We start from the raw sequence: 25,898 nt of genomic DNA, 5'->3' as shown, positions 1-25,898 counted from the left end.
GCGGTAATGGGAGTTGCACACAGAGTTTACAAAATAAAAACGCGCGACAGGTCGCACGTGACACGACGCGACACGCCGCCCTAGTGGATTATGGCACATAAGGTTACGGAGATATGAAAAAAATGTGGCATGTAAATGTAAAGTATGAACCAATAGTGTATTAGCTCAGGCATGTAAACTACACATAAAGTCCGCTCGAAATGCCTCGAAATAAACACCACCCATGGGGGCTTTGGTGCAATGCGGCCCACTGCAAAAATACATTTAAATTATTCACTTTGTACGGTGCGAAATTTCGTTAAAAAGTTTTACATTTTATTAAGTGAAATGTTGTCAGTCGGCTGGCGTCGCAAAAAACGTTATTTGCTGTTGAAAAAAAACTTTAAAGGTGAGCCCCTAACTTGGAAAGACGTGACTGAAATACAATCTAATTTTAGAGACCATTTTCAAATTATTACGGTTTAGTTTACATTGGGCCTATTTTTATTCATGCTAATCTTATATTTATACATTCTTTTGATTCAAAATAATTTCACATTAGTACTTTATAAATAACAAGATGATGCCCGCGACTTCGTACACGTGGACTTTGGTTTTTAAAAACCCCGAGGGAACTCTTTGATTTTCCGGGATAAAAAGTAGCCGATAAGTAACTACCTCCCTAGGGATTCAAGCTACCTCTGTACCTTTCGTCAAAATTGGTGAATGGATGGGCCGTGAAAAGCTGGCACCCTTATTCAAACACACTAACACATTTTCGCATTTATGACATGTGTAGTGATTTCACACTTTAACATTCTACATTTCAGTGTAGAATACAGTTGTAAACATAGTAGAGATAATCAAAATTTGATTGTAAAATAAAATATTTGAAAAGAGCAACCGCCGAGTTTCCTGCTGGTTCTTCTCGGAAGGAATGGCATTCTGAACCAGTGGTAGATGCATCCGACGATTCGAAAGCACTTTTGAAAGTTTACTTGAATAAAAAATATTTATTATTATCATTAAAAATCATATCACTGGTTGTAAAAGAAAATGTACGTAGGTACCCACTAATGCAAGAAAGTTGCCCGTAATAGAATAGGTACCTACCGATACTTCCGTTCAACATTTTCTCAATTGAATTTGGTAGAACGCGTTCACTGAGATCGGTTGTGAGTTTATACTTCAATGAAAAGAGTTATTTTTCTTTTAGCAAACTCTTTCTTACCTACACTCTGTAAGAAGATCGCCATATATAAAAAAACTAGATATCCATTTAGGTTTATAAAATCCCATGGGAACTTCTTCATTTTCTTGAATAAAAAGTAGCCTTTCTACCATTACTCCAAACTATCTCTGTACAAAAAGCGGGTGGGCTGTGAAAATGTAACAGATAGAGAGCCAGACCCACTTTCGCATAAAAAATATTCCTTTTAGTTTCAAGTTTAACACAAAAAGAAGTTATAATTATTGTAGAAAATTATAGTAGCCTGTAAAGCTGAAAATACTCTGGGAGGAAATTTAAAGCGATATTGCAGCACGGCGGAATGATATTGGCAAATTAACCAATACCGGGTGAAATTGGCACCGGGAAGTGACATTAATATAGCTGGCAATATAACTACGAATCTTAATTCCAGTAAGGTCGTCTTGTACTTATTTCGTAACAGGAAATAGGAATGCTATACTGTATTGAAATTAATGTCGTGTCTAAAACCACAAAACCGCGGAGTTTGTTGGAGACAACCGGATAATACCAGAATATGATATTGATCCTGGACTTGGTATTATTAGGTACTAGCTGATACCCGCGACTTTGTATGCGTCGATTTAGATTTAAATTTCATGGAAACTGTTTGATTTTCCTAGACAAAAAGTAGCTTATGTCACTCTCTAGGTCTTCAACTATATCCACGTAAAAAATCAGGTCACTCCATTGCTGCGTGCGGCGTGATTGAAGGACAAACCAATAAACGACATCAAATGAATCGCTGGGAGCTGCTGAAATCTAGGTGGCGCATGACCGCATGTAGAAATCCCTATAAAAGACCTACGTCCAGCATTGGACGTCTGACGACGACCCTCAAATTGATACAAATAAATAAATTCCGATAGTGCAAATGGGTTGGAACGACAAACTTCAATCGTAAAGCAAATTATGTTATGTTCATCCGGCGAATATGATGTTTAATGACCGGCCAGTCCCAATAGCGTAATAATTTACAGCTCGAGGCTACAAGCATGCACAATAACACTGCATGTATTAGCTATAGGTACTTCAATACCATCAATACCATGTCAATGTTAACAGTCGCTCTCAATATCGATTCACTGAACACCAATTCCTAATGTTTGTTTAACCGCAGTAGGTAGGTACATGGGTTTAATTTCGCCGCAATGCACAACAATTCAGTTGATTGAGTTTCATTCTAATTTCTTTTTTGACGAAATTCTATCAAATTCATACTTTGAGTAAGTAGTTGGGTATCATCTGCTTTGGGTATGTTGTTCAGTTAAAGAATATTCATTGGGTCTAAAAAATATAAAACTAAGAAGGTAAAATAAGTAACAACGCTTTTTATTGCAAGATAGGCTTGCGCTTGACGACAATCACAAAAAAACCTAAAAATTGACACGAACAATAATAATGGTTACTATCTCGGTCCTGTCTGGCTTTATTGCTGTGTTGTACAGCTGTTCGAGTAAACAATTAGGTACTATACTGGTTTGAGATGTCTAGTACGATAGTCCGAAACCCTTCGTGCGTGAGTCAGACTCGCACTTTACCGGTTTTTTTCTTAATTACTCACTAATGTAAGCTAATAGTAAAAAATTTCATCTTTAATTCATTCAAGAATTTCATTCATACACAAAACTTAACTTCAGACAGAACCTTACACTAATTAGGAAGGGCATACCTATAGGTATAAGACCAAGTTCAAAAAATTCAAAAATTTTACATAGTACCTACCTACGTAGAAATTGGGACCATCCTAGTGACTATAGTCACTACTTAGCTATACTACTAATTACTACTTAGTAGTAAATTAATAAGAAACTATTGAAATAAATACTGTTTTAGTCGTTTCAAATACAGCATAAAATAAGCGAGATTACCACAATATTGATTAGGTAAATATTAGCAAAAAGACGAGCATGAAAATTCTTAATTTCAGTTTCATTATAACAATATGCAAGTTTCGGACATAAAGCGCAAGATTGTTATCTTAGCTAGCGCAAGATAATACAATCTCAAATGGCAAGCGCAAATAGGCGACGAACAAGACGTGGAGCAAGCAACTAACAAGTTTGCAACAAGCAAAGTTGAATTGGGATACGAATGCTATGAGCATTGTATATCAAAACCATAGAGATATAGTTATCTCATACGTTAGTACATATTAATTCAATGATCAAAACTAGCCCCTGCCATAATTACTAACGCGCCCCGATTTCACTGGGGTGGAACTTCTTAAAAGCTCTCTTATTGTGAGTCTACGTTATAGAGAAAAACCGGTCAAGTGCGAGTCGGGCTCGCACACGAAGGGTTCCGTATAGTACAAGAAACGACACGTTTTATCTTTATTTATTTTTTCATGGCGACTATTTTGAAATATTTATTATTTGTTCTTTAGCGGCAATAGAAGCAAATATACGGTGAAAATGTCAACTCTCTACCTATTACGGTTCATGAGATACAGCCCGCTGACAGGCAGACGGACGGACGTAAGGACAAAAACAACAACGTTTAAAAAATTAATCTGATGATGATAAACTGGCTGCTGTCAATTTTGCATTACACAAAATAATGACTATAGGGAACCCGAATCTAGGTGTGGTCCTATTTCTGTGGTTCAATACAATATAAAGCAAGAACACTGAAAGGAAGCAAACTAAAGGATAATATTAAAAATCAGCAACTTATCAAACTGGTATAACACTCAGTCCATTAACTCAATACACTTGCGCTTTGTACTGTTGTCTGTTTCCTTTCAAATAAATTGTGGTATGCAATTTTAAATTGCAAAAGTTGAAGATGGCGTCGTCTCACAAGGGGAAAGCATTTCAAACATTCAATCTAAGTTATCAATTTAAACGGAAGTTTAAGGAAACGGAAAGCTACTTGCGAATCTTTCTATTTTAAAAATACATGAGAGGTTTCTCAAGCTGAGCTGAGGACATCTTGAGAATTTGACTTCAGTACCGCTTGAGTTGAAATATTTGCTTAGATATTTTTACTTGGTTATTTTATTTGCTGAAATACGAGGGTATTTCAGCATGTGCTGTGTGCGGCGAAATTTTTAAGAAATGTTTTGTTGTTTCATCATTTTTGTCTGCAATCTTGGTAGGTATAATTTATAAATCATTTTTAGGAGATGGAGCTATTCAAATTATTACAAACTGGATAAGTATTTATCCTCCAAAACCAGTAGAGATAGATAGATGAATAAGGAAATAGGCCGTAAAGATAATCTTTATGAGACCGTTACCGGTTCCCCTACCATCTCCAAGTAATTCAGTTTCGATTAAAGTTCGAGTGAGGATTTAGCCAGCAACTTGCGCTATAAAGTTTAAATTTGAGACGAAAGCTCTATCCCCTATTCATAGCTTTATCAATAGAGTTATTGGATGCTCTGTGGTTTCTTTAGACAATCTGAAATCTTCGGAATTCAGGGAGGGCTTTGTATATTGGGCTATTGTGGCTTCTATGACTGTTACCAATTTTCCACGTTACTATAGGTACGACTAGGCATATAAAAAATATCTAGAAAATCCTACAAGAAACGTGAAACAAACCAAATATAAAGCAGGAAAATACAAAAGTTATCTATATCATTAGGTGTCCCAAGCTTGAAAATGCTTTGGGCCATATATTGACGGTCTTATCTATTAGGTAGTGGTGATTTTTATTTACGTTCGGTGTCAGAAGTTTTAAGACTCAAGAAGTGCAATTTAACTCAAGTGGAATACTCCGAGAGTCATAGTTTTCCTGAATCTACTACAAGAAAAGCAATATTAACAAATTCATATTTTCGCAATCCAAATTCAAGCAATGTTTCCGATAAAAGCCACAAACCCCTGTGTAATAATGACAGTTTTAAGCCATATCGACCGATAATAGTAACCTTTACTGACCTCAAGCCTCAAATATGGTTTACTAGCTGTCAATTCGGAGTGCTTAGCTCTTTATGTCGTTCAAATATAGATTCGTTTAACGGTGGCCAATAATGTCTCCTGTCGATAGATAAATAGAATAGATACGGTATTACTGCATAGGTACAAGAGACATTTAACGGGATATCGCGTACTATATATTATATAGGCTTCAATAGATTATAGTTAAGCATTGAGGACGAAGACATAAAAACCTCTATTATAAAACGAGACATTTCTTTTATGTACCAAATAAATATAATGTCTCCTTACGTAAAAGGTAAACGGTGTAGCTAACGCGGCTTTTGATACAGGATCGTTACTGGTTTCCGTAAACATTTACAATGTCGGGTTACATTAAATAGCCACTTATACGCCCAATTTCGAGTTACGATGTAATGTTTTCGAGAAAGTCAGTTTTATACGTGGACTAGTTGGCCCGCCCCGGCTTTGCACGGGGAGCCAAGCTATTCCCAAGACATTTAGATTAGACGTACAAATGTGTCAGGTTTATTAGAATCAGTACCCTTATCATAAATGCGAAAGTGTGTTTGTTTGTTGGTTTGTTGCTTTGTTAGTCTGTTGGTTTGTCCTTCAATCACGTTGCAACGGTTCAATGGATTGACGTGATTTTTTGCATGGGTATAGATAAAAACCTGGAGAGTGACATAGGCTACTTTTAATTCCGGAAAATCAAAGAGTTCCCACGGGGTTTTTAAGAAACCTAATTATTCCACACGTACGAAGTCGCGGGTATCAGCTAGTCTACTAATAAACCTTCCGCGTGATATTCACTGAATGACAATGAAGACCCACCCGTATATAATTGCACTCAGTTTAGGTACCTGTAGTACGCGACAGGTCAAGATGACAGTCGAGGTATGAGGCGGGGAGACGCCTCGCACACCCGCACGTCTCCGCGCTATCCCGCACCGGGCTAGCACGGGGAATGTGCGGATGTGCGGGGCGTCCCCACCCCGATTGTCATCTCGACCTGTCGAGTACTATACCATATCTACCAGTTTTTTTACCGAAATTGAACCTGTTACTAATAAGGAAGAAATGGAAATGTATTTCCATGGTTGTAACATTGTAGTTTTAAACATTTGAAGTCCTCATATATCGCCCATCTCTCACGAGTAGGTATCTCGCTACAAGCACCTACAAGGCTCATTATTTTTTTGGTACCTTGCCTCTATCTACACATCGGCACTAACTCGACTTACGGACATTATTATTATTCTATTATATTACGGACAAAATTAAAATATATATATAAATTCGATGTAAGTATAATATTCTGGTCTCACATGACAGTTATGAATTTGAACAAACCACCCGACTGACCTAATTCTACCAACTGGGAGTCAACACGAAGAAAATTTGCATGATAATGGTGTTTACGAAGGCGACAATTTAGCATAGCAAGCGGTGGCCGTGTTTTGTATACCAAGTGAGTAACCAAGTTCGTGATTGTGGGGCGAAGGACAACAATTTTATCTGTATACTGTAATGAAGCAAATTTTAAAGGCTTTGTCTATCTAACTTATGATGTAAGTAAGAAAAAAACCGGCCAAGTGTGAGTCAGACTCGCGCACTGAGGGTTCCGTACTACAGTCGTATTTTTTCACGATAAATCAAAAACTATTATGTATAAAAATAAATAAATAACCGTTTAAGAATGTAATGTGTATTTATGAATTGATTCTTTCCAGAACTATAAAAAGATTAAGATGACATATTTTCTTATTCGTTTGAAATCTATTTCAGATCCCGGTCCAGGTCGCGATCGCGGTCAGTGACCCCGAGTGGATCACCACCGCCGCTACCTGCGCCCGCGCCTCCACCCCCGCCGCCTCATACTCTGCATCCTGATAACGCATTAGGTAACTTGATAAACACCAACCATTGACTTGATATCAAAGTTTTCCTGTGAATTTTACGAGGGTATTTATAGATTTATTTATTTAAACATAATGGTGCTAATATCAGTTACATCCAAATCTCCAAATTAAGCCAGTCTGACATACTGACAACAGAGCTATCCTGCTATTTAGCCACGCAGAGAACATTGTGAAAGGGAGCACCACTCGGATCCTCCTAGCCGATATAGTGTATTATCTATGAACCTAGCTCAGCCCAGATAGCTTGTCGTTCTACCTTCAGAACGAACGACGCAAAGTACCCTCATTTGTATCAATGATCTACCGATAAAAAAACTAAATAGGTGGTTTGATCTCAACTCAATAATCAACCCGTTAGGTCCTGGGGTAGCATCGTTTATTTATTGTCGCCTAATTATTTGACCTATGAGTAATCTAAGAGGGTATTTTGAGGCTATGAGACATTTACCAGTTACCGAGACAATGTTAAAATCCTTTATTATGAGTGTTCTCCATAATCGCTTCAAGTCGAGCGTGCTATTGCAATCATCATTTACGGGTGCGTAAATCTCAAGAGTGAGATTTACGCACGAAGTTACCTCAGAATATGGCTAGATCTAGTAGAATAATGGAGAAGCGCGTAAGAAGGTGTAACATTGGGATGTCAACACAGGATAATAGGTACTTTACGGCAATTTCAACATTCCAGGTCGCGGTGCCCTAAGCGTCGCTGGTCGACAGCTTAGTGACCACAGCAATAACCGGGAGTCTTCATTAGATGATTCCGGCGTCGTGGACGACCACGATGACGGCGAGCACACCTCCGACGACCAAGCACCACATCCGCACCGACGACACCTGCTTCCGTATCCTCCTGCCCCACCTGCTACAATAACTCTAAAACAAGTGAGCATTCTTATATTACTTGAAAAATCCAAAGCATCACTGGTCGACAGCTTAGAGACCACAGCAACAACCGGGAGTCTAGATGATTCCGGTGTCTCCGGTGTCGTGGACGACCACGATGACGGCGAGCACACCTCCGACGACCAAGCACCGCATCCGCACCGACGACACCTGCTTCCGTATCCTCCTGCCCCACCTGCTACAATAACTCTAAAACAAGTGAGCATTCTTATATTACTTGAAAAATCCAAAACATCACTGGTCGACAGCTTAGAGACCACAGCAACAACCGGGAGTCTAGATGATTCCGGTGTCTCCGGTGTCGTGGACGACCACGATAACGGCGAGCACACCTCCGACGATCAAGCAACGCATTCGCACCGACGACACCTGCTTCCGTATCAGTTTGGTGTTACAATTTCAAACAAATTTCCTGCAACTCTGTTAGCATTAAATTAGATCTTACCAATATTGCAGCTCCGCTTACTAAACAATGTCGCTAGAACATCCCAAACTACAAGCAACGCATAAACATTTTTAAATATAACTTTTTTCAGGAAACGAAAAAACAAGAAACGAAGCTTAAGAATGGTTCCAAAACTGAAATAAAAATGGATCAAACGAAAAAAGGCGAGAAAGGCAGCATTGAAGAAAAATATCCGCTAAACCCCGACTACCTTAATCAGATTGTGGTTCTAGGTAAAACTAAAATTATAATATTTGCACAGCTTTAAGTCTATTTGATATAATGCTATCAAAAAACTACAATAAAAAAGAAATCTGTTTTGAATTTGGTAGCATTATAATACCACTTGATTGGCACTGCTTCAACACTGGAAAACACAAGTCAAGTAACAACAAGATGCAGCCAATATCAGAATGTATGCTTTGAGTATTCATATGAGAACTAAAATTTTATGTTACCTTGCCCTCTTCATAAGTAGAATAGACTTCAAATTGAATGTAAACACAATGATATGTGGCTAATCGAATTGCATGGTACTTACTATATTTTTCTACTTTTACAATTAACACATGATCAACTATCTGAAATTCTACTAACTTTAAACGCTTGCATTTTTTACAAATAAACTCCTGTTATAGTACTTTGTACCTATAGTTTTTGATACTTTAATTAAAACCAAATTACGTAGTTTGAATACTATTATTAACATTTTCCTACTCATTTGATCAAAATCTAATAAGTCACTCTATTTCAATTTGCATCTGCAATCAGATGATAGTTTCTTTGGATATCAGAAGCACTGTGTAAGATTTTTTTTAGTCTTCCTATTTATTTAAATAGCAACCGTTTGAACGTGGACTGAAATGTAAATTGCACCTGCCAGAAATCCATGATCAAACGATAACTTTGGTAGCTTGGCTAAAACAACGTTATTCGTAAAACCAGAATTCTGCTGATTAAATGTTAATTCAAAACTTGAATATGCAAAGCTACTAAAGGATTACGTAGTGTTTACTTTCAAACAAATAAACAATCAACGCAATATTATTTATTTATACTTACAACAATTTTTACTGTTTTATTAGTCTTTGTATATAATACTGAATTAGACACAAAAACGAATATTTCATGGCAACATTCAATAGATTTCTAAAATGATGATTAATGTTACCAGTACTTCTAAAAACTAACGGAACGGTATAATTAAATAAAGCTTTATGAAATATTCGCTATTTTTACTAAGAAAATATACCCTGTTTGACTCTTACAATATAATTTAAAAGGCATAACTATGCCCACCAATTTCTTGCTAGATTTATTGGCGCTATAGGAATGATTAATGATTGCCTAGTGGCTGGTAACATTCACCATTAGCTTCACGTCTTGATGGGGCTACACCTCATTGGACACTTTATACAACACTGTTGCAATTTCGCTTCTACCCTCATTAATATCGTCAGGGGCGGACTGGCCATACAAGCGCGCGCCCGACCTCCCCCAAGCGGAGACGACGAAAATTAATGAGCTCAGTTTATTGGCAGCCACGCACAAATCTCATATGGGCAATTACGAGCAAAATTGCACTTACCTCACAGGTTAGTAAAACACAGACGCCAACGCTTCTGCCCCCCCCAGTCCACCCCTGTTCCTTTTGGGAAGACTGCAGGGTGATTCGATGCATTTGGTTGATTTTATGTCAGCTATCGTCTTAAAGAATCGCATTCAAGTCTGTTTCAGGATCATCATTAACATATGCTCCGAAACAATGTTTCAATTTTGCTATTCCTATCGACTGAACTTTTATGCGATTCAGATGGGATCTTGAAAATTGTGAATTTGAAATTTTCTACTTGAAACAACGCATTGGTGATTCAAAATTTGATATCGTGCATTACCTGCGTTTTTCTCTACAGCCCCAAAATTCCGCTTACTGTGCACGATGCAATTTATCATTATAAATAATTTAACACTAAAATTTGACTACGCAATGGCGGCTTCGCATCAATATTCTTATTATGGTGAAACGCTTTTCTGTGCTTCTGCCCTTCTGCTATTATTTCTTCAGTATTTCAACTTTTTTGGGTTTCATTTCATAAATGTGTGCGTATATGTTGTCGCTTTTATTTTATGTTCACGTCTTATGCTTTATTGACTTATTAACTTTGATCACAGATGAACTTGTGGACAGAAACTGCGAGTGCTGCGTTACTTGTTGCATAGACTATGAAGGATGGTTGCAGTTCCAAAACTGTTTGTATGGAATAGTAAAGGATCCACTGTTTGAACTGTTTATAACTACTTGTATAGTTCTCAATACTCTCTTCTTGGCTCTTGAGCATCATGGTATGAGTGAAAATGTTAGATCAGCTTTAGACATAGGAAATAAGGTGACTTTTTACTTTGGTACAGCAATCTCAATAATATGATTAATATGTATTTCAAATTAGGCTACAAAAACTTTTGCATTGCAGGTTTTCACGTCAATATTTACGCTAGAATGTATAATGAAAGTTATGGCCATGAGTAAAGATTACTTCGCATGTGGGTGGAACATATTCGATTTGATCATCGTTTCAGCTAGTCTCTTGGATCTTATATTCGAGCTTGTAGATGGCCTGTCAGTGTTAAGAGGTCTTAGATTGGTAAGTGTTATCTTTGTTACGCGACTAGAAGGGTGGTGTTACGAGTTTGTATCTATGTGTTTGTATGTATGCATGTATGTTCATCGGTTCTCTTATAATTCATGTATATCGCAAAATGCTCACTAAATTGTGATAAAATGAGCTCATATGACACGCAGACGCCTATAATGTCGTGTCAAATGTGCCTGCGAGTAAATCCAACACGGCGGTTAAGACAAACAAAAAATAGACCTAAACAAAATTATAAATAATAAAAATTAAGTTGAAATTGGTGTCTTTGGTTTCATTACGTAAATACCAAAATATAATTTATATATGAAAATGTAAACCCTTTTAACGTGTTGGAAAAGTATTCGAGTTTCAGTTTGAACTTTATCTTATTTCACATTAAACCATTAAATACTTAAAATTAGTTAACAAATAACATGTGTATCTTTTCAGTTACGAGTGTTAAAATTAGCCCAATCATGGACTACAATGAAAGTTTTGTTGAGTATTATAATATCGACAATAGGTGCTCTTGGTAATTTGACGTTCGTGCTAGTTATAGTTATATACATCTTTGCTGTTATCGGTATGCAATTGTTCTCGAAATCATACACGCGTGAAAAGTTCGATCCGGACCCCGTTCCCAGGTATTTATAGTTTCCTATTTGTATAATAATAATAATAAGAATTAATTTTGTGAATTCAATCTACATCTCTGAATATAATAGATTAAGAAATACGATACTCAATCGTCGTTTACTAATATTCATAATGTTTTTAGCACGCAACAACCAAAAGGGCACTTCAAAATCTGGTGTAAAGTTCTAGTTTAAAAAACATTTTAGTGTCCAACATCAAGTTCTGAAATTATATATATATGAATATAATTAAGTCACTGCTTTTTCATAATCATATTAAAATTCAAAATATAAATTCTAGATATATATATATTTTCAAATATTTATTTTTTACTCTATTTAAACTAAATTACTTCAACAGCATGTTGTGTTGTAATTTCCATGTCATTTATAGCAATTGTTTTCAATTAAGGTGGAACTTCAACGATTTTTTCCATTCATTCATGATGATATTTCGCATACTCTGTGGAGAATGGATCGAGCCTCTTTGGGATTGCATGCGTGCAGAAGAAGAGAGCGGCGCAGAAAGTTGTTTCTTCATTTTCCTTCCCGCCCTCGTTATGGGCAACTTTATGGTGCTCAACCTCTTCCTTGCCTTGTTGCTTAATAGCTTTAACAGTGAAGAACTTAAGAATAAAAAAGAGGTAATTTTATAAAATTCTCTTTCAATAATTTTTTATGATATAGTTAAGTAGACACTACAGATATAGTATACAAAGTAGGCAAGGCAAAGGTTTTCAAAAAAATAATTAAATTGAATTTTGATCAAAGTCAAACAATTAATCAAACTTATTTTTAGGAAGTAGGAGAAGATTCAAAATTAGCGAAAAGTTTTGATAGAATACGTTCAATAGTAAGAAAAAAAGGTTTCCTTATATCCAAAAGTAAAGAGACTGAAAAAAAAACTAAATTAGAAGAGTTAGTTACTGAATTCATGATACAACAACGTGTTATGGAGGAGCACAAAATGCCAATTCCAACAGAACAGAGATATTCCTCTTCAGTGCAAGAAACTATTTTATTTCCTCACGACAACATTTATAGCCATAGTTATCAAGAAGCATTAAACAGGTACAAGAAAATAAATCGAGTTACTTGATAAAAGCTTTTAATAACAATGACCTTTCCAAACATTTAATTTCTAGGCCAATATCCGTAGGATCCGACTTTGGTTACCTGTTCCAAGCAGGCAACATTAATCATGGCAGTCAGGAAACGTTAAAAGATGTACGAGATTTAGCGGCCGAACATAAGATCACTAGTATACGAGAAGATTCCAAAGAAAATTTAGATGAAAGTGCGCCTTCTGACCAAATTGCGGTGCAGAAGCTGCTGAATCAAATGTCATCTGGGTATCATACGCAACCTTCAGACTCGAGAGGTCAGTGATATTATACAATTAAGTATTAAGGTTTGAGAATATCATAATTTAAAAATTTAATTTCTCCAGATGAATTTGAACAATACGAGATGGCACAAATATCTACTAAAACGACACCAGAAAAATTTAGGCGACAAGGAATAGGAATTGGAGTAGGAATAGGAGGAGTAGAAATGCCGAAACATTTTAGTAGAGAGTTGGCGAAGCGAGCCGATGACGAGGACATAAAACATCCCTGGCAAACATTAGTCTCATATGTAGATGAAATAACAGTAGGAGGGAGAAAAAACTCTAAAGGCCAATACACGGATGCAACGGGAAAATTTCCAGGTTTCGGAAAGAGTAAAGAGCCGAAAGAACCTGAAAATTGTTTCCCTAAACAATGTTATAAACAGTACGTATGCTAACCTTTACAATGTGAAAATCAAATTAATTATTTTGTTCATACACGTTTTTTTTTTTCATTACAGATGTTCTTGTTGGGATGCTTGTATTCAAACAAAATTAGGTCAGAGATGGATGCTAATACGTACATATGTAGTCCGCTATGTTGATACGCCAGCATTTGAGTGGTTCGTTTTAGTTCTCATCTTCGCTTCGAGCATCACTTTATGTTTTGAAGATATACATCTAGAAAAAAATAAACCACTCAAGAAAATACTTTACTGGACAAATCTTAGTTTTTGTATGATCTTCGTTATAGAAATGTTTTTCAAATGGATAGCGTTGGGGTTCTATAGATATTTTACCAGTTTTTGGACGTTGTTAGATTTTACTATAGTTTTCGTAAGTATAAATTTTAAACGATTATAAACATGCTTTTTGAATAAGTAGTTTAAATCATCTGTTTTTTTCAGGTATCAGTATTTAGTTTGCTAATAGAAGAAAATGAAAATTTAAAGGTGTTAAGGTCGCTAAGGACATTGCGTGCACTTCGACCGCTAAGAGCAATTTCTAGATGGCAAGGAATGCGAATAGTTGTAAATGCATTGATGTATGCAATACCTAGTATATTCAACGTATTATTAGTATGTTTAGTTTTTTGGTTAATATTTTCCATTATGGGCGTACAATTTTTTGGGGGTAAATTTTTTAAGTGTGTAAATGAGGAAGGTGTTTTATTACCATTAGAGGTAAGATCCATTGTAGCCCTAATATCATTTTGAAAAAAGTTTTATTCCTGACTGAAGTTTCTTTACTTTCCAGGTAGTTAATGATAAATGGGAGTGCTACTACAATAATTTTTCTTGGATAAATTCTAAGATATCCTTCGACCATGTCGGTATAGCCTACTTAGCTCTTTTTCAAGTGGCCACTTTTGAGGGATGGATGGAAGTAATGGCTGACGCTGTGGACGCCCGAGGAGTAGATTTGCAGCCGTCAAGGGAGGCCAATCTTTACGCATACATATATTTCGTTATTTTTATTGTATGCGGATCGTTCTTCACATTAAATCTATTTATAGGAGTAATTATAGATAATTTTAATATGCTCAAGAAAAAAGTAAGTAAGCAACTGTTAGTAGTAGCAGGTTTAAGATTATTCAAAAATTATATATAATTTTATATGTATGTTAACGTGTTCTTTTTTCAGTATGAAGGTGGTGTACTAGAAATGTTTCTAACGGAAAGCCAAAAACATTATTACACTGCTATGAAGAAATTAGGTAGAAAAAAGCCCCAGAAAGTAATAAAGAGGCCAAGAAATCAGTTTCTAGCAATGTTTTATGATTTATCTAATTCTCGAAGATTCGAAATAGCTATATTTGTTCTAATATTTCTTAACATGCTAACAATGGGTATAGAGCATTACGACCAACCCCATTCAGTTTTCTTCGTATTAGAAGTTAGTAACGCGTTTTTTACAACAGTTTTTGGCTTAGGTAAGAAATACCAAATAAAATATTCATCTTTGATGTCTAATTTTGTCAAATTCCACGATGATAATGATATTTTCTTTCATGTTTTCAGAGGCTATAGTTAAGATAGTCGGTCTACGTTACCATTATTTCACAGTCCCGTGGAACGTTTTTGATTTTTTGCTAGTTTTAGCTTCGATCTTAGGTATTCTTATGGAGGATATTATGATAGATTTACCAATATCTCCTACGCTTCTGAGAGTGGTCAGAGTTTTTCGCATAGGGAGAATTTTAAGACTGATTAAAGTGAGTAACCTAACTATTTTACGTTTTATTATTGACCAGCACATATCTTTACTATTTTACTGTTTGTATTTATTTCTTCTAGGCCGCTAAAGGCATAAGAAAACTGTTGTTTGCGTTGGTGGTGTCCTTACCAGCTCTGTTCAACATCGGTGCCTTGCTAGCCCTGATTACCTTTATCTATGCGATCATTGGCATGTCCGTATTTGGACACGTAAAGGAGCAGGGCGCTCTTGATGACATTGTCAATTTTCAGACTTTTGGTAGAAGTATGCAACTGCTTTTTCGGTAAGTTCCTTTATTACTCTCCCAAAAAATGTTTCTACACTAGAGTTTCTCCTGAATTTTTTCAACTTTAACTATTGATTTCGCTATACACACAGGTTTTAATAATAACGATTAATTTATTAATTACTGTTAAGTTAATATCAATATTTTTTTTACTTAACTTGTTAATTTTCCGCCTTAACTTGATCTTTATTTCATAGTAATATAAATAATAATGGAAAATTTCTTCGTTTTCCAGCCTTATGACATCAGCTGGTTGGAACGATGTCCTAGAATCTTTAATGATCCAGCCCCCTGATTGCGAGCTAGGCGATCATGGCCACTCTAATGGAAACTGTGGAAGTCCGTTATTAGCAATAACGTATTTTACTTCATTCATAATAATTAGTTATATGATTGTCATCAACATGTACATTGCTATCATCCTCGAGAATTTCAATCAGGCCCATCAAGAGGAAGAGATTGGTATCGTAGAAGATGATTTGGAAATGTTCTACATTCGGTGGTCAAAGTAAGTTCACTTGTATTTAATGTTCGTTGTTATCCTTTTGAATAATTCTGTGGTTTGATTGTTGGGTTATGAATTTTAATTTTACTGGATATTGTCTTTAACCAATTTCATGATTTTATTTTTCAGATACGATCCACACGCTACTCAATTCATAAGTTTTGCTCAACTATCAGATTTCATAGCATCTTTAGATCCCCCATTAGGTATATCCAAGCCAAATACAGTAGCACTCGTCAGCTTTAACTTGCCTATTGCTAGAGGCAATAAGATCCATTGTTTGGACATCTTACATGCACTTGTTAAGCATGTACTAGGTCATGTGGAGGAAACAGAAACGTTCAGACAACTCCAAGAACAAATGGATATTAAATTTAAGAAGCAGTTTCCTACAAGAAAAGAATTAGAAATAGTTTCTTCAACTAGAATATGGAAGAGAGAAGATAAAGCCGCACGAACAATACAACGGTCGTGGAGGGAATACGTCAAGTAAGAATCACCATTAGTCATTAGTTTTGGTAATATAGATAAGCGAATACCTTTCCTCTAGTTTGATATAATATTTCGTAGATTTAATGTTTACCTGCTTGAACTTGCAAGGATTAATAATTATTATTTCTTACCTTTTTTAATAGGAGAAAAAATCGAAGTCCCTCGCCAGAAGAAGAAGAAGAAAGCACCAAGTGGTCACCAGGCCACGGTTGGGGCGGTAAACTCAGCGCATTGCTTCATGTACGAAGAGGGTCCCACGCGTCCAGCAGAAAGTCCTCAAGGGCGTCTGATGCTTCCGACTTGAGCGATATAGGAGGAGCTTGGCTTAATTTGCCACTTCTGTTATTACCGGGAACTGCACCAAGTGATCAGGTAAATTCTCAAAATATAGGTTTAGTACAAATATCATGTACTCACCAGTTGCTAGTAGATTGCAGACATTGAAGTAAATTGTTAAAGTAGTATTGAGCCGCACTGTGGTGTAACAATGCTTGAGGAACGCCCATTTCATATATTTAGAATCAACTTACGTCATTGTTTAAATTCATGGGCGATAGACACCAACTTAGCCCTGTTGTTATGATGTTAATGTTCCGCTATTAGTACCTATATCATGAATCATGATACTAACCACATCTACCAAGGAATTATTCCGCTGACTGTCACTAACACAAGTATTGAAGAGGTTCTCTGTAATATTTTTCTAGCAACTTATTACATCCTTGTCAATGACAAGATCTGAAAGCTGTTTGATAATGCACAGCATTTAAGTCGGTCTTGTGTCTCCCAAAACCTCTTCATCGTGTTTAACCAAAACTTCACATTCTCCAGCCGAGTGGTTCAGAAACGGCTCCACCTCGTAGAAGATCCGCGTACGGTTTGCCACTATTCTTGAGGCATCAGGACGCGGTAGACGAGGACGTCGGCCCGAAACGAGCAGGTTCATATGTAATGTTATGCTTTTTGTGTCTTTCTTCTATTAGGCGATTAGAAATTCATGAGCTTTCTTCAAAATCCAACCTCCATAAAATTCCTGATGTCTCAGTGATCATACTGGAAAGTATTTACTAATTTTTAAGTGATATGGCAAACTATCGGATTATTTTAAGATGAGCGCAAGCCATGGAAAGTCGCTGAAACGCACACACACACACACACACACAAATCTGTTTGTGATGACTTTTCATAAATTTAATGCAGCCGTTTTGCCACAACGTAAACTGCTTCTAGCATATACATTAAAATATATGATATAAAATATCCCATACGGATTTTGACGGACTTTGCGATATACACGATGCTTGAATATGATTAAATATGATCATGATCATGATCATCAATTAATATGTTAAAGATACATTGCTAAAACATTTAAAGCTGTTTCAAACAATTTAATGCAACGCGTAGTACTTTTAATATCAATAACATTTAATTGCCCCCGTTTCAATCGGAAAACGTACTCAACCCACATTGTACGCGAGCTTGATTTTTTGCTTTAATTAATGCATGTGTTGCGATTTATCCATTTTTATCTGCTTTGTATTCTCTATTTTTCTCTATTATTAGTTTATTAGTCTTAATCTTACTGCTGTTACTTCTTTCAGTATATTATTTTTACTTCCATAAAATTTCTAAACCTTAATATGGCTAAATCCGTTTATCCACCCTAAAACAGCTTACCCTACCTAGGGTATATACTCGGAAGCCCGAGTGTGTCCCATCCCATTTATCCACCCCGGACGGCGAATTTTTATACACACGTTTCCGAGTATGCACTCTATGACTGTTTTAAGGTGGATAAATGGAATAAGTTTGTGATATTTCAATATCAATGATATTTCAATATTGCAACTATATTCAACTTCTCATTTTTTTCGTAAAGCTCCGGTCATAAGAATGTTGTTATTCCAGGTTCACTTCGTCTGACCTCCCGGAGAAGTTCGGCTAGACGTCCAACACCCCCCGCTCGAGCCAGCACGCCGTCCCCGCACGCAAGCAGTGCCGTGAGCATCCTCGTCACGGAAGCATCCCCCGATACCGCCCCTCCACCTTCAGCACCCCCCACCGTCGTTCGAGTACTCGTACACCGAGAAAGTGACGAACAACCCAGCTGATCTACGACCGAAGAGCCCCCAGAGGCTCCAACAAACCAATAGTATTTATTAAACTTAAGTACCAGGCTGACATAAAGACAAAGTGAGTGTCAAGTTTTAAAGATCGAATATTGTGTTCACGCACGGGTAACAGTGATATTACAACGGTTAGGTCGTAATTGTGATTTTAAACCAATTTAGATTTAGAAGTCGATAAGTATTGTTATTATATTTAAAAAATGTAAAACGAAAATATCAATTCCTTTATTAAAAATTAATTCTAAAATAACCGGAGACTTCCATACGCAATAAAAGTTAAATAAAATAGCGTTAAATCACTCATCACGTTAAATGACAGGTAAAACCGATTTTAGCTTACGCTTGATTAGTAGACGCCGATTTGTTAGATGGTTTTTACTATAGATATTTCAGTACGGGGTAGAGTTGAGCGATTGTATATTACTTTGTTATTGTAAATAGAGTTATTATGTATAAGCCAGCGACTGATATGACGTCGGGGCCCGTTATAAGAAACCTACTCGGACTACGCATCTATTTTTATGCGACGGCTAGCTGTTCAAACAAATAAAATAAACTTTTTTTTAACTAAGGATGCAAAATTATTCGGTATAGTTTATTTGCATTAGTATTATTTTTACACGGCCACGGTATTCATGTCCGGACAGCAAAATATTTTTTATATCTCTCGTTTCGGCTATCAAATATTTTATTTTTGATAGCTCTTGGGTGTACGACGCGGAAGCTCTTATAAATACATGAGTATATTATTGCAAATCCATATTAAATATTATACTTATGAAAGCTTCATTAAAAATCCGATGTATGTTATTTTCATTGAAGACATTAATTTTGTGAGATCCGTTTTAGGCAGTGCAGTGGTCCGACCGCCGACGATGAACGAGAAACGAGTAGAACTAGAAACATAAACAAGTTGGCGATCAGCGGGAAGCGAGTGTGTAGTTTCAATAGTTTTGTCGCCGGGCTACAAGCGAGTGTGCAAGTGTGACGAGCGATTACTCGCGCTATTCGCTCGCGGTCGCTCAGTCCTGTGCAAACCTGCGCGCGTGTTACACGTGTTCAAGCGAGAGAGCATCGCTGAACGAATATCGTTGAGCGAGTTTATTTTTGAAAGCTCGTCGCTCAGCGACAAAACTAGTAAACGAGTCGCCGCCGGCAGTGTGACCAGACAGAGAGCAACTTTTAATATATGCATCTCTTTCGTTTACACGGAATGTACATTTAATGTGCGTTTCTTGAGAGAGAAAATCGCCGATAGTTAGTCGTTTTCTCGCCGGCGCAACGCGGTCGGACCACTGCCTAAAGAATACCAAAATGACGCCATTCTGCGAACATAATTATCTAGTTTATTAATTTTACCTATCTCTTCTTTTTTGCTTTAACACATATTGATAGGTATTAACGGATAATTGACCAGAACTATATATATATATATATATATATATTCCAAGGCAGCTTTAATTATTATAAGTAAGTGAATTATATAGCTTGGGTATAGACAACACTTACGTTAATTTTGTCCTACACAAAATTGTTAACTAAACTTGTTTTAAATTGCCATAAATCAGAATATCTAGTCATGTCTTTTTATAGGTGTACCGCTTGACTGAGACGGCTCGTGGGTTAGAATAAGCAAGAGTGTGACAACCACACAGATATGGACAACTTACTATATACATACGCCAGATAAGGTGTGACACACAAAATATCAATTATTTTTTGTGCCGATTCAAAGTCCCCACTCCCCCACCAAGCGAACCGGGAATTAAAACACTTTCAGTCGCACTCAGAGTCACTAATTGTTACTTAAGATTGAGTTAAAACGAGACAGATTTATGTGAGAGATTTAAGCTCTATCTCGTAAGCGACTCTGATAGCGGCTGTGAGTGTTGTGTAAAATGGTCTTCTGTTGACATGACTAGACTATTCTTAATTCTAACATTTAATTCCGTGTACGCTCACTGCTGCTATCAGCGCCAAAATGGCGATAATCAAATTGCTTCAAATACTTCAAAAACAGGTAGCAAATCCAGCGTAGGTACTTATATAATTTAATTTAATTTGTACCAAAAACATTTACAATGAAGAGAAAAGAGAGTAAAAGTGGACGGGGAAGCACTTATCATTACTATTATTTGTATTAGTAGAAGTCAGTGGACAGTGATTTTGAATCCTTCTCGCAACCCACGCGCACGCTGAAGGCACGATCCATCTCAGTGAAATGGTAGGTAGGTACTTATACTTACCTATAATAATATCTATAATAGTCTTGAGTTCTAAAGAATTCGTAGGATTAGAGAACCAGACTTTAAGTACTAATTCGTCAGACAATATTCGTTATAGGCTAACGTAGTTAGTATAATATTTTTTTTGTTTTGTAAAATTTTGGTTATATTTTTTAAGTTTTCACATTTAATTACTATCTACCTAGAAAAGAATATACTCATATTCTTTTCTAGGTAGATAGTAATTAAATGTGAAAAAATTCTTCTTTACTGTCACGACAACCTGCTTAAATTACGTCGCGAAAGTTCGGCAGCAAAATTTTCGGTCTTGAGAAAAACGCGCCGAACAGTATGCGACGGAACTTTACGCCGGCAGCGTCTTTTCAGAGCACTATACGACGGAAAACTGTAGCGCGATGTACTAACAGCTACGCACGCTGAACTAGTGTCACGGCACATTTGCGTAAATTACGTCAAAACTCGGGTCAATGCCCCGCCTACGACGCGGCATTATTATTAGACTCCGAGTGGCCTACTTCCGGAACGTGTATATAAGAATATAACTAAATAATAAGTCACCTAAAACTTACTGGTTGATTGTTTCCTAGCTGTCTTCTTCGAACATCTTTGGTTAACGTCCTCAGGGAAAGGTTTATTAATGTTATAGTCTCAATTGCAAGATAATGGTTGTGTACTGCTTTGAGCATTTAATTAGAGCAATTTGACACACAGGAAGAACTCGAATGCTCAGTAGATAAATGTGAATTTGGTTTTATGTAAAAGAAAAAAAGAAAGAAAATGCATTTATTTGTTGTTGGACTCACAGATAAAAACAAAGTACAAATGTATTATTTTCATCTGTCACACCACCCCAAATGGGTGTACAGCTCAGCATAATGTCTTGCATCATATGCGTTAACACACATAAGATGTAGGACGCTGATTTTCAACTGTGACCCGGTTGTAAGCTATTTTATACATTTTGTGATAGTTAAAAATTGCGACCAATGTGTGCAACTGTTTAGTATTATTTTTATTTCAAATAGGTACTTATACTTAGACATTTGATTAAATATTTTTATTATATACTTTTTTAATATATTATGATAGCGTAAAGTAGTGATATATTATCAATACTTTACGATAATAGGATTTTAATTAGCAAAGTTTCATTAAGTATACAAATTTCAAATAAACATACGAGTAATCCGGCATTTGTAATTCTTCTCATTATTAGCTTGAACTTTAAGTCCATGTAGAAATATTTATATGATTTTGCATGTACATACCCGTCCATTAATGTAGTTATGTTTGACTTTACGTTTTAATATCATATAACTTACTTGTCGTGAGCTGTTCACTCTATCACTTCATACTAAAGCATAAGTTGTTCAGTACCCGGCAGGAAATATTGTACATCGTCCCATCGGCGGTGTTCCCACTAGATTATAACATGGGGTTATTCAAGGGGCGGACCAACAAATTCCTAAAAGGCCGGCAACGCATCGGCGGTTCCTCTGGTGCTGCAAATGTTCATGGGCGGCGGTAATCACTTAACATCAGGTGACCCGCCTGCTCGTTTGCTCGCTATATATATTTTAAAAAAAACGACCTTTAGAAAGAGATAGCGGTTTCCAAGAGCGTTGTCTCTGTCGTTGAGACCGACAAATGTCACATAGGTTTGAGTGGCAGAGACAACGTTCTGCAAAGCCGAAATCTCATTCCAAAGGTCGATGTACAATATTTCTTGCCGGCTACTGTACTGCTTTTATTTTAAAAAAGTATGGTAAAACCGCTATAAAACATAATCGGTACAAGGTTAGTGTTATGTGAAAGGTGAATAAGTCACAATAAAAATAGGAAAAATTTAATTTTCGAATTAGGAAATAAATACACGCATATAATAACAGACATAAATAAATATATAAATCAATCAATTAATCGCAATATAAATCAATCTATATTTCAATATACCGTAGTACAGTATATATATATTTATTACGAATATGATACCTAATCATATTCGTAATAAACACGAATGTGTGTTAAGGAATGCGCAAATGTCTAGAAGGTGATCCATTTATAGTCCGCGACAGGTAGAGATGGCAGTCGGGGTATGAGGCGGGGTATGATACCCGAACACCCGCGCTCTCCCGCACCGGGTTAGAGCGGGGGCTGTGCGGGTGTGCGGGGCGTTCCCTCCTCGATTGCGCTTTCGAGCTGTCGCGTACTATAGATAGGTATACTTTAATGGAGGTGACACTTAACATTTTGTCAGCAGTGATTACGTAATAAAAGAAAGAAACGTACCTTCCTATTACCGTCATTTACCATAATCATTATTTCCAAATAGGTAATTTAATTGTAGCAAGGACCAAGTCATTGTTGTAGTATATATTTTTTAACTTTTAATAACACTTGGCTTTCTTTTATTCTTTTTATTTGAAAGTCTGCCATTTGTTAGTTATTTGTAACAAAAAATAAAATTAGTCTCGCATAAATATAATATGTATTACTGCTTAATTTTCTGTTATTATTATTATTTTCAACAAATTAAACTAAATATATTTATTTATCCACACTTTCTATACGAAAAGGATACCATTTTGATCCACACGGTTGGTCTATATTAAATAGTAAATTGATAAATATAAATATAAATATAAAGATTAACTATTATTTAAACTTCTGTAAGTATATCGCCATAGCAAATAAAAAATATTGATATTGGCGTTTTGTGTAGAAGCTTTGTCTTTCTTAAAGAGTTCGATTTATTAAAAAAAATAGGAATTTTCGAAACCTATTTCAAAGTGAGTTTTTAGATTTTCGACCCTTACACTTTAATGACTAACTAATATTTGTACCACCGCGCTTTTACAAGATTTACACTACTGCTTTAAACCCCCTTTAAATATAGCATTAAAAACCGATTTTTAACCAGAACTTTAAAATTTTAATAAGAACGACGTTATATATCTAACTAAAATAGAATAGACATGTTTCAGGAATACCGTTTTATTATTATTACTATGTAAATAAGTAGATAAAGAGAGAAATGCAATAATTTTTCATAATTTTACGTAGTAAAGAGTTAGAAATTACTTTCAAATTTATTCATGACGATGTACGACGTACATTTAAAATACGGTAGCTAGACGAATACATTATTATAAATCTATGGACAAAACATGGACTGCAGAAAGCATAGGCTAAGCAGCAATTTAAAAAAACACGCACATATTCTGTATTTGGATATACGAGTACTTTTACGGTCTTACCACCAAAATATTAGACGTAGTTTAAAAACTGAAGTTACGAGTTTAACACCTGTTTCAAAGGCGCCTGAATATTTTAGGTAGGTAAGGCAGTTGAGTTTTGTTCTGGTTCTAATCTACCCATCATAATAAAGTCAAAAAAAGTTTTCAAGATACAAACTCCACGCCGCGCCCTATACGTTGTATAGGGTAGGTTACTGATAAGTGTGCCTGGGCTATAGAGCGACCATAGAAGGGCAGCTCGAAGCAGTCATGGCCAACTGCTTCAAGCAGTGGTTTTTTTTTAACTAAATAGGCATGCGCTTGATTGGAATCACACCAAATATTAGGTGACGATGCAGGCTAAGGTGGAGCGCGCCTGCCTAGAAGGTGGAGGTCCCAATATTGTAATTCTTAAACAACAGTTTTTCAACAGTAACCCAAGCTGCCTGATGGGGCCGCTCTAATCCCATGACGCCTAGATTAGTAATTTAACTATTACGTACAGTACGCGGCAGAAAATATTGGACATCGTCGTTTAGAAAGAGATAGTGGTTTCGTAGAGCGTTGTCTCTGTCGTTGAGACCGACAAAATGTCACGGTATGAGTGATAGAGACAACGCTCTACGAAGTCGAAACCTCTTTCTAAAGGTCGATGTACAATATTTCCTGCCGGCTACTGTAATAAAACATGAACAATATTAATAAGTAAATAATTGACTGCATTAATTTATGAATTTGTATGTAACTGGTAATCTCCGGAACTAATACTAAATCAGATTCTAAAAATTTTATCACTGATAGATAGCTACATTATCACTAAATGCTAGGCTATGAATTATATCACGCGGAGGAAGTCATGAAAAGCTAGTAATTGATATATTTTTTATTAAATAATTGTTTATCTGCAATCCAAGTTTTGTCTATAAAACTAATGTTGAGCAGTGTTCGACTTGTGTATCATACATTTGTATTATATGTAAATAAAAAGTTTTAAGTGAGACCTGCGAAATATGATTTTCTTCCGAGGTACAAAAATATAAATTAACCATGTTGAAAACTATGATTAAAAAAATATTGAATACATGCAGTTTTATTTGTGGCCCTACTTTCTAATAACTCAAGTTTAGTATTTACCAACTTCATGCAGATTAAGGGATGATTTATGAGAACACGTGGCGGGCACGAGCCCACGTACGAGGCGCGGACGAGGCACGGATTCAAAACATCATAAACATATTTTATATGAAGCAGTTCATGCTTCACCACGTGGCGTCCGTGCACGAACACGACCCGGTGAAGCATTAACTGCTTCACCTCTTATAACTGCTTCACTTCATATAAAATGTTCGTGATGTTTTGAATCCGTGCTTCGGACGTGGCAAGGCCTACCCGCCACGTGTTGGCATAAATCATCCCTCATACTTTTCATTTTAGACTATCAATCACCACTAATTTTATAAGTATGAAAATCTGTTTGTCTGTTGGTTAGCCGCAAATAGCAATCGAGCAACAGATCAACGTGATTTCTGTTTGTATTATGGATAAAGTTAAAGACTTAAGTTAAGTCAACTTGAAGAGTGACAAAAGCTACTTTTGATCCCAGAAAACCAGAGTTCCCACAGGATTATTAATCCTAAATCTATGCGGGCGAAGTCGTGGGAATCATCTAGTCTATACTAATATTATAAAGAGGTAACGTCGTTAAGTTTGTTTGTAGGGGGTAATCTCTGGAACTACTGAACCGATTTTGAAAATTCTTTCACCAATAGAAAACTACATTATTCCTGAGTGACAT

The 25,898-nt window shown here is 36.2% G+C and overlaps 1 protein-coding gene across 6 annotated transcripts in view; it reads left to right on the top strand.

Annotated features, from left to right (window-relative positions):
• The window catches only part of NaCP60E (Na channel protein 60E), a 184,806-nt gene extending 159,622 nt beyond the window's left edge, over positions 1-25,184 (top strand). The window contains exons 9-30 of one of the 6 annotated variants that reach the window (XM_069505245.1): positions 6,907-7,022; positions 7,729-7,925; positions 8,483-8,624; positions 9,852-9,986; positions 10,564-10,778; positions 10,863-11,033; positions 11,475-11,668; positions 12,072-12,303; positions 12,459-12,730; positions 12,805-13,040; positions 13,110-13,434; positions 13,511-13,826; positions 13,898-14,173; positions 14,247-14,543; positions 14,634-14,922; positions 15,011-15,204; positions 15,287-15,489; positions 15,728-16,000; positions 16,127-16,486; positions 16,633-16,861; positions 17,321-17,429; positions 18,401-25,184. In XM_069505245.1, coding sequence (XP_069361346.1) covers positions 6,907-7,022; positions 7,729-7,925; positions 8,483-8,624; positions 9,852-9,986; positions 10,564-10,778; positions 10,863-11,033; positions 11,475-11,668; positions 12,072-12,303; positions 12,459-12,730; positions 12,805-13,040; positions 13,110-13,434; positions 13,511-13,826; positions 13,898-14,173; positions 14,247-14,543; positions 14,634-14,922; positions 15,011-15,204; positions 15,287-15,489; positions 15,728-16,000; positions 16,127-16,486; positions 16,633-16,861; positions 17,321-17,429; positions 18,401-18,603 — 4,984 coding nt within the window. In that variant the 3' untranslated portion in view covers positions 18,604-25,184. Of the gene's footprint in view, positions 1-6,906; positions 7,023-7,728; positions 7,926-8,482; positions 8,625-9,162; positions 9,195-9,851; positions 9,987-10,563; positions 10,779-10,862; positions 11,034-11,474; positions 11,669-12,071; positions 12,304-12,458; positions 12,731-12,804; positions 13,041-13,109; positions 13,435-13,510; positions 13,827-13,897; positions 14,174-14,246; positions 14,544-14,633; positions 14,923-15,010; positions 15,205-15,286; positions 15,490-15,727; positions 16,001-16,126; positions 16,487-16,632; positions 16,862-17,320; positions 17,438-18,400 lie in introns of those variants that run through there. The other 5 variants (XM_069505247.1, XM_069505246.1, XM_069505248.1 and 2 more) reach the window with 5 other exon arrangements.
• Positions 25,185-25,898: the final 714 nt, after the last annotated feature.

Source organism: Maniola hyperantus, chromosome 20 (genome assembly GCF_902806685.2).
Source record: "Maniola hyperantus chromosome 20, iAphHyp1.2, whole genome shotgun sequence".
Lineage (NCBI taxonomy): Eukaryota > Metazoa > Arthropoda > Insecta > Lepidoptera > Nymphalidae > Maniola > Maniola hyperantus.
This window is presented reverse-complemented; position numbering and strand designations above follow the sequence as displayed.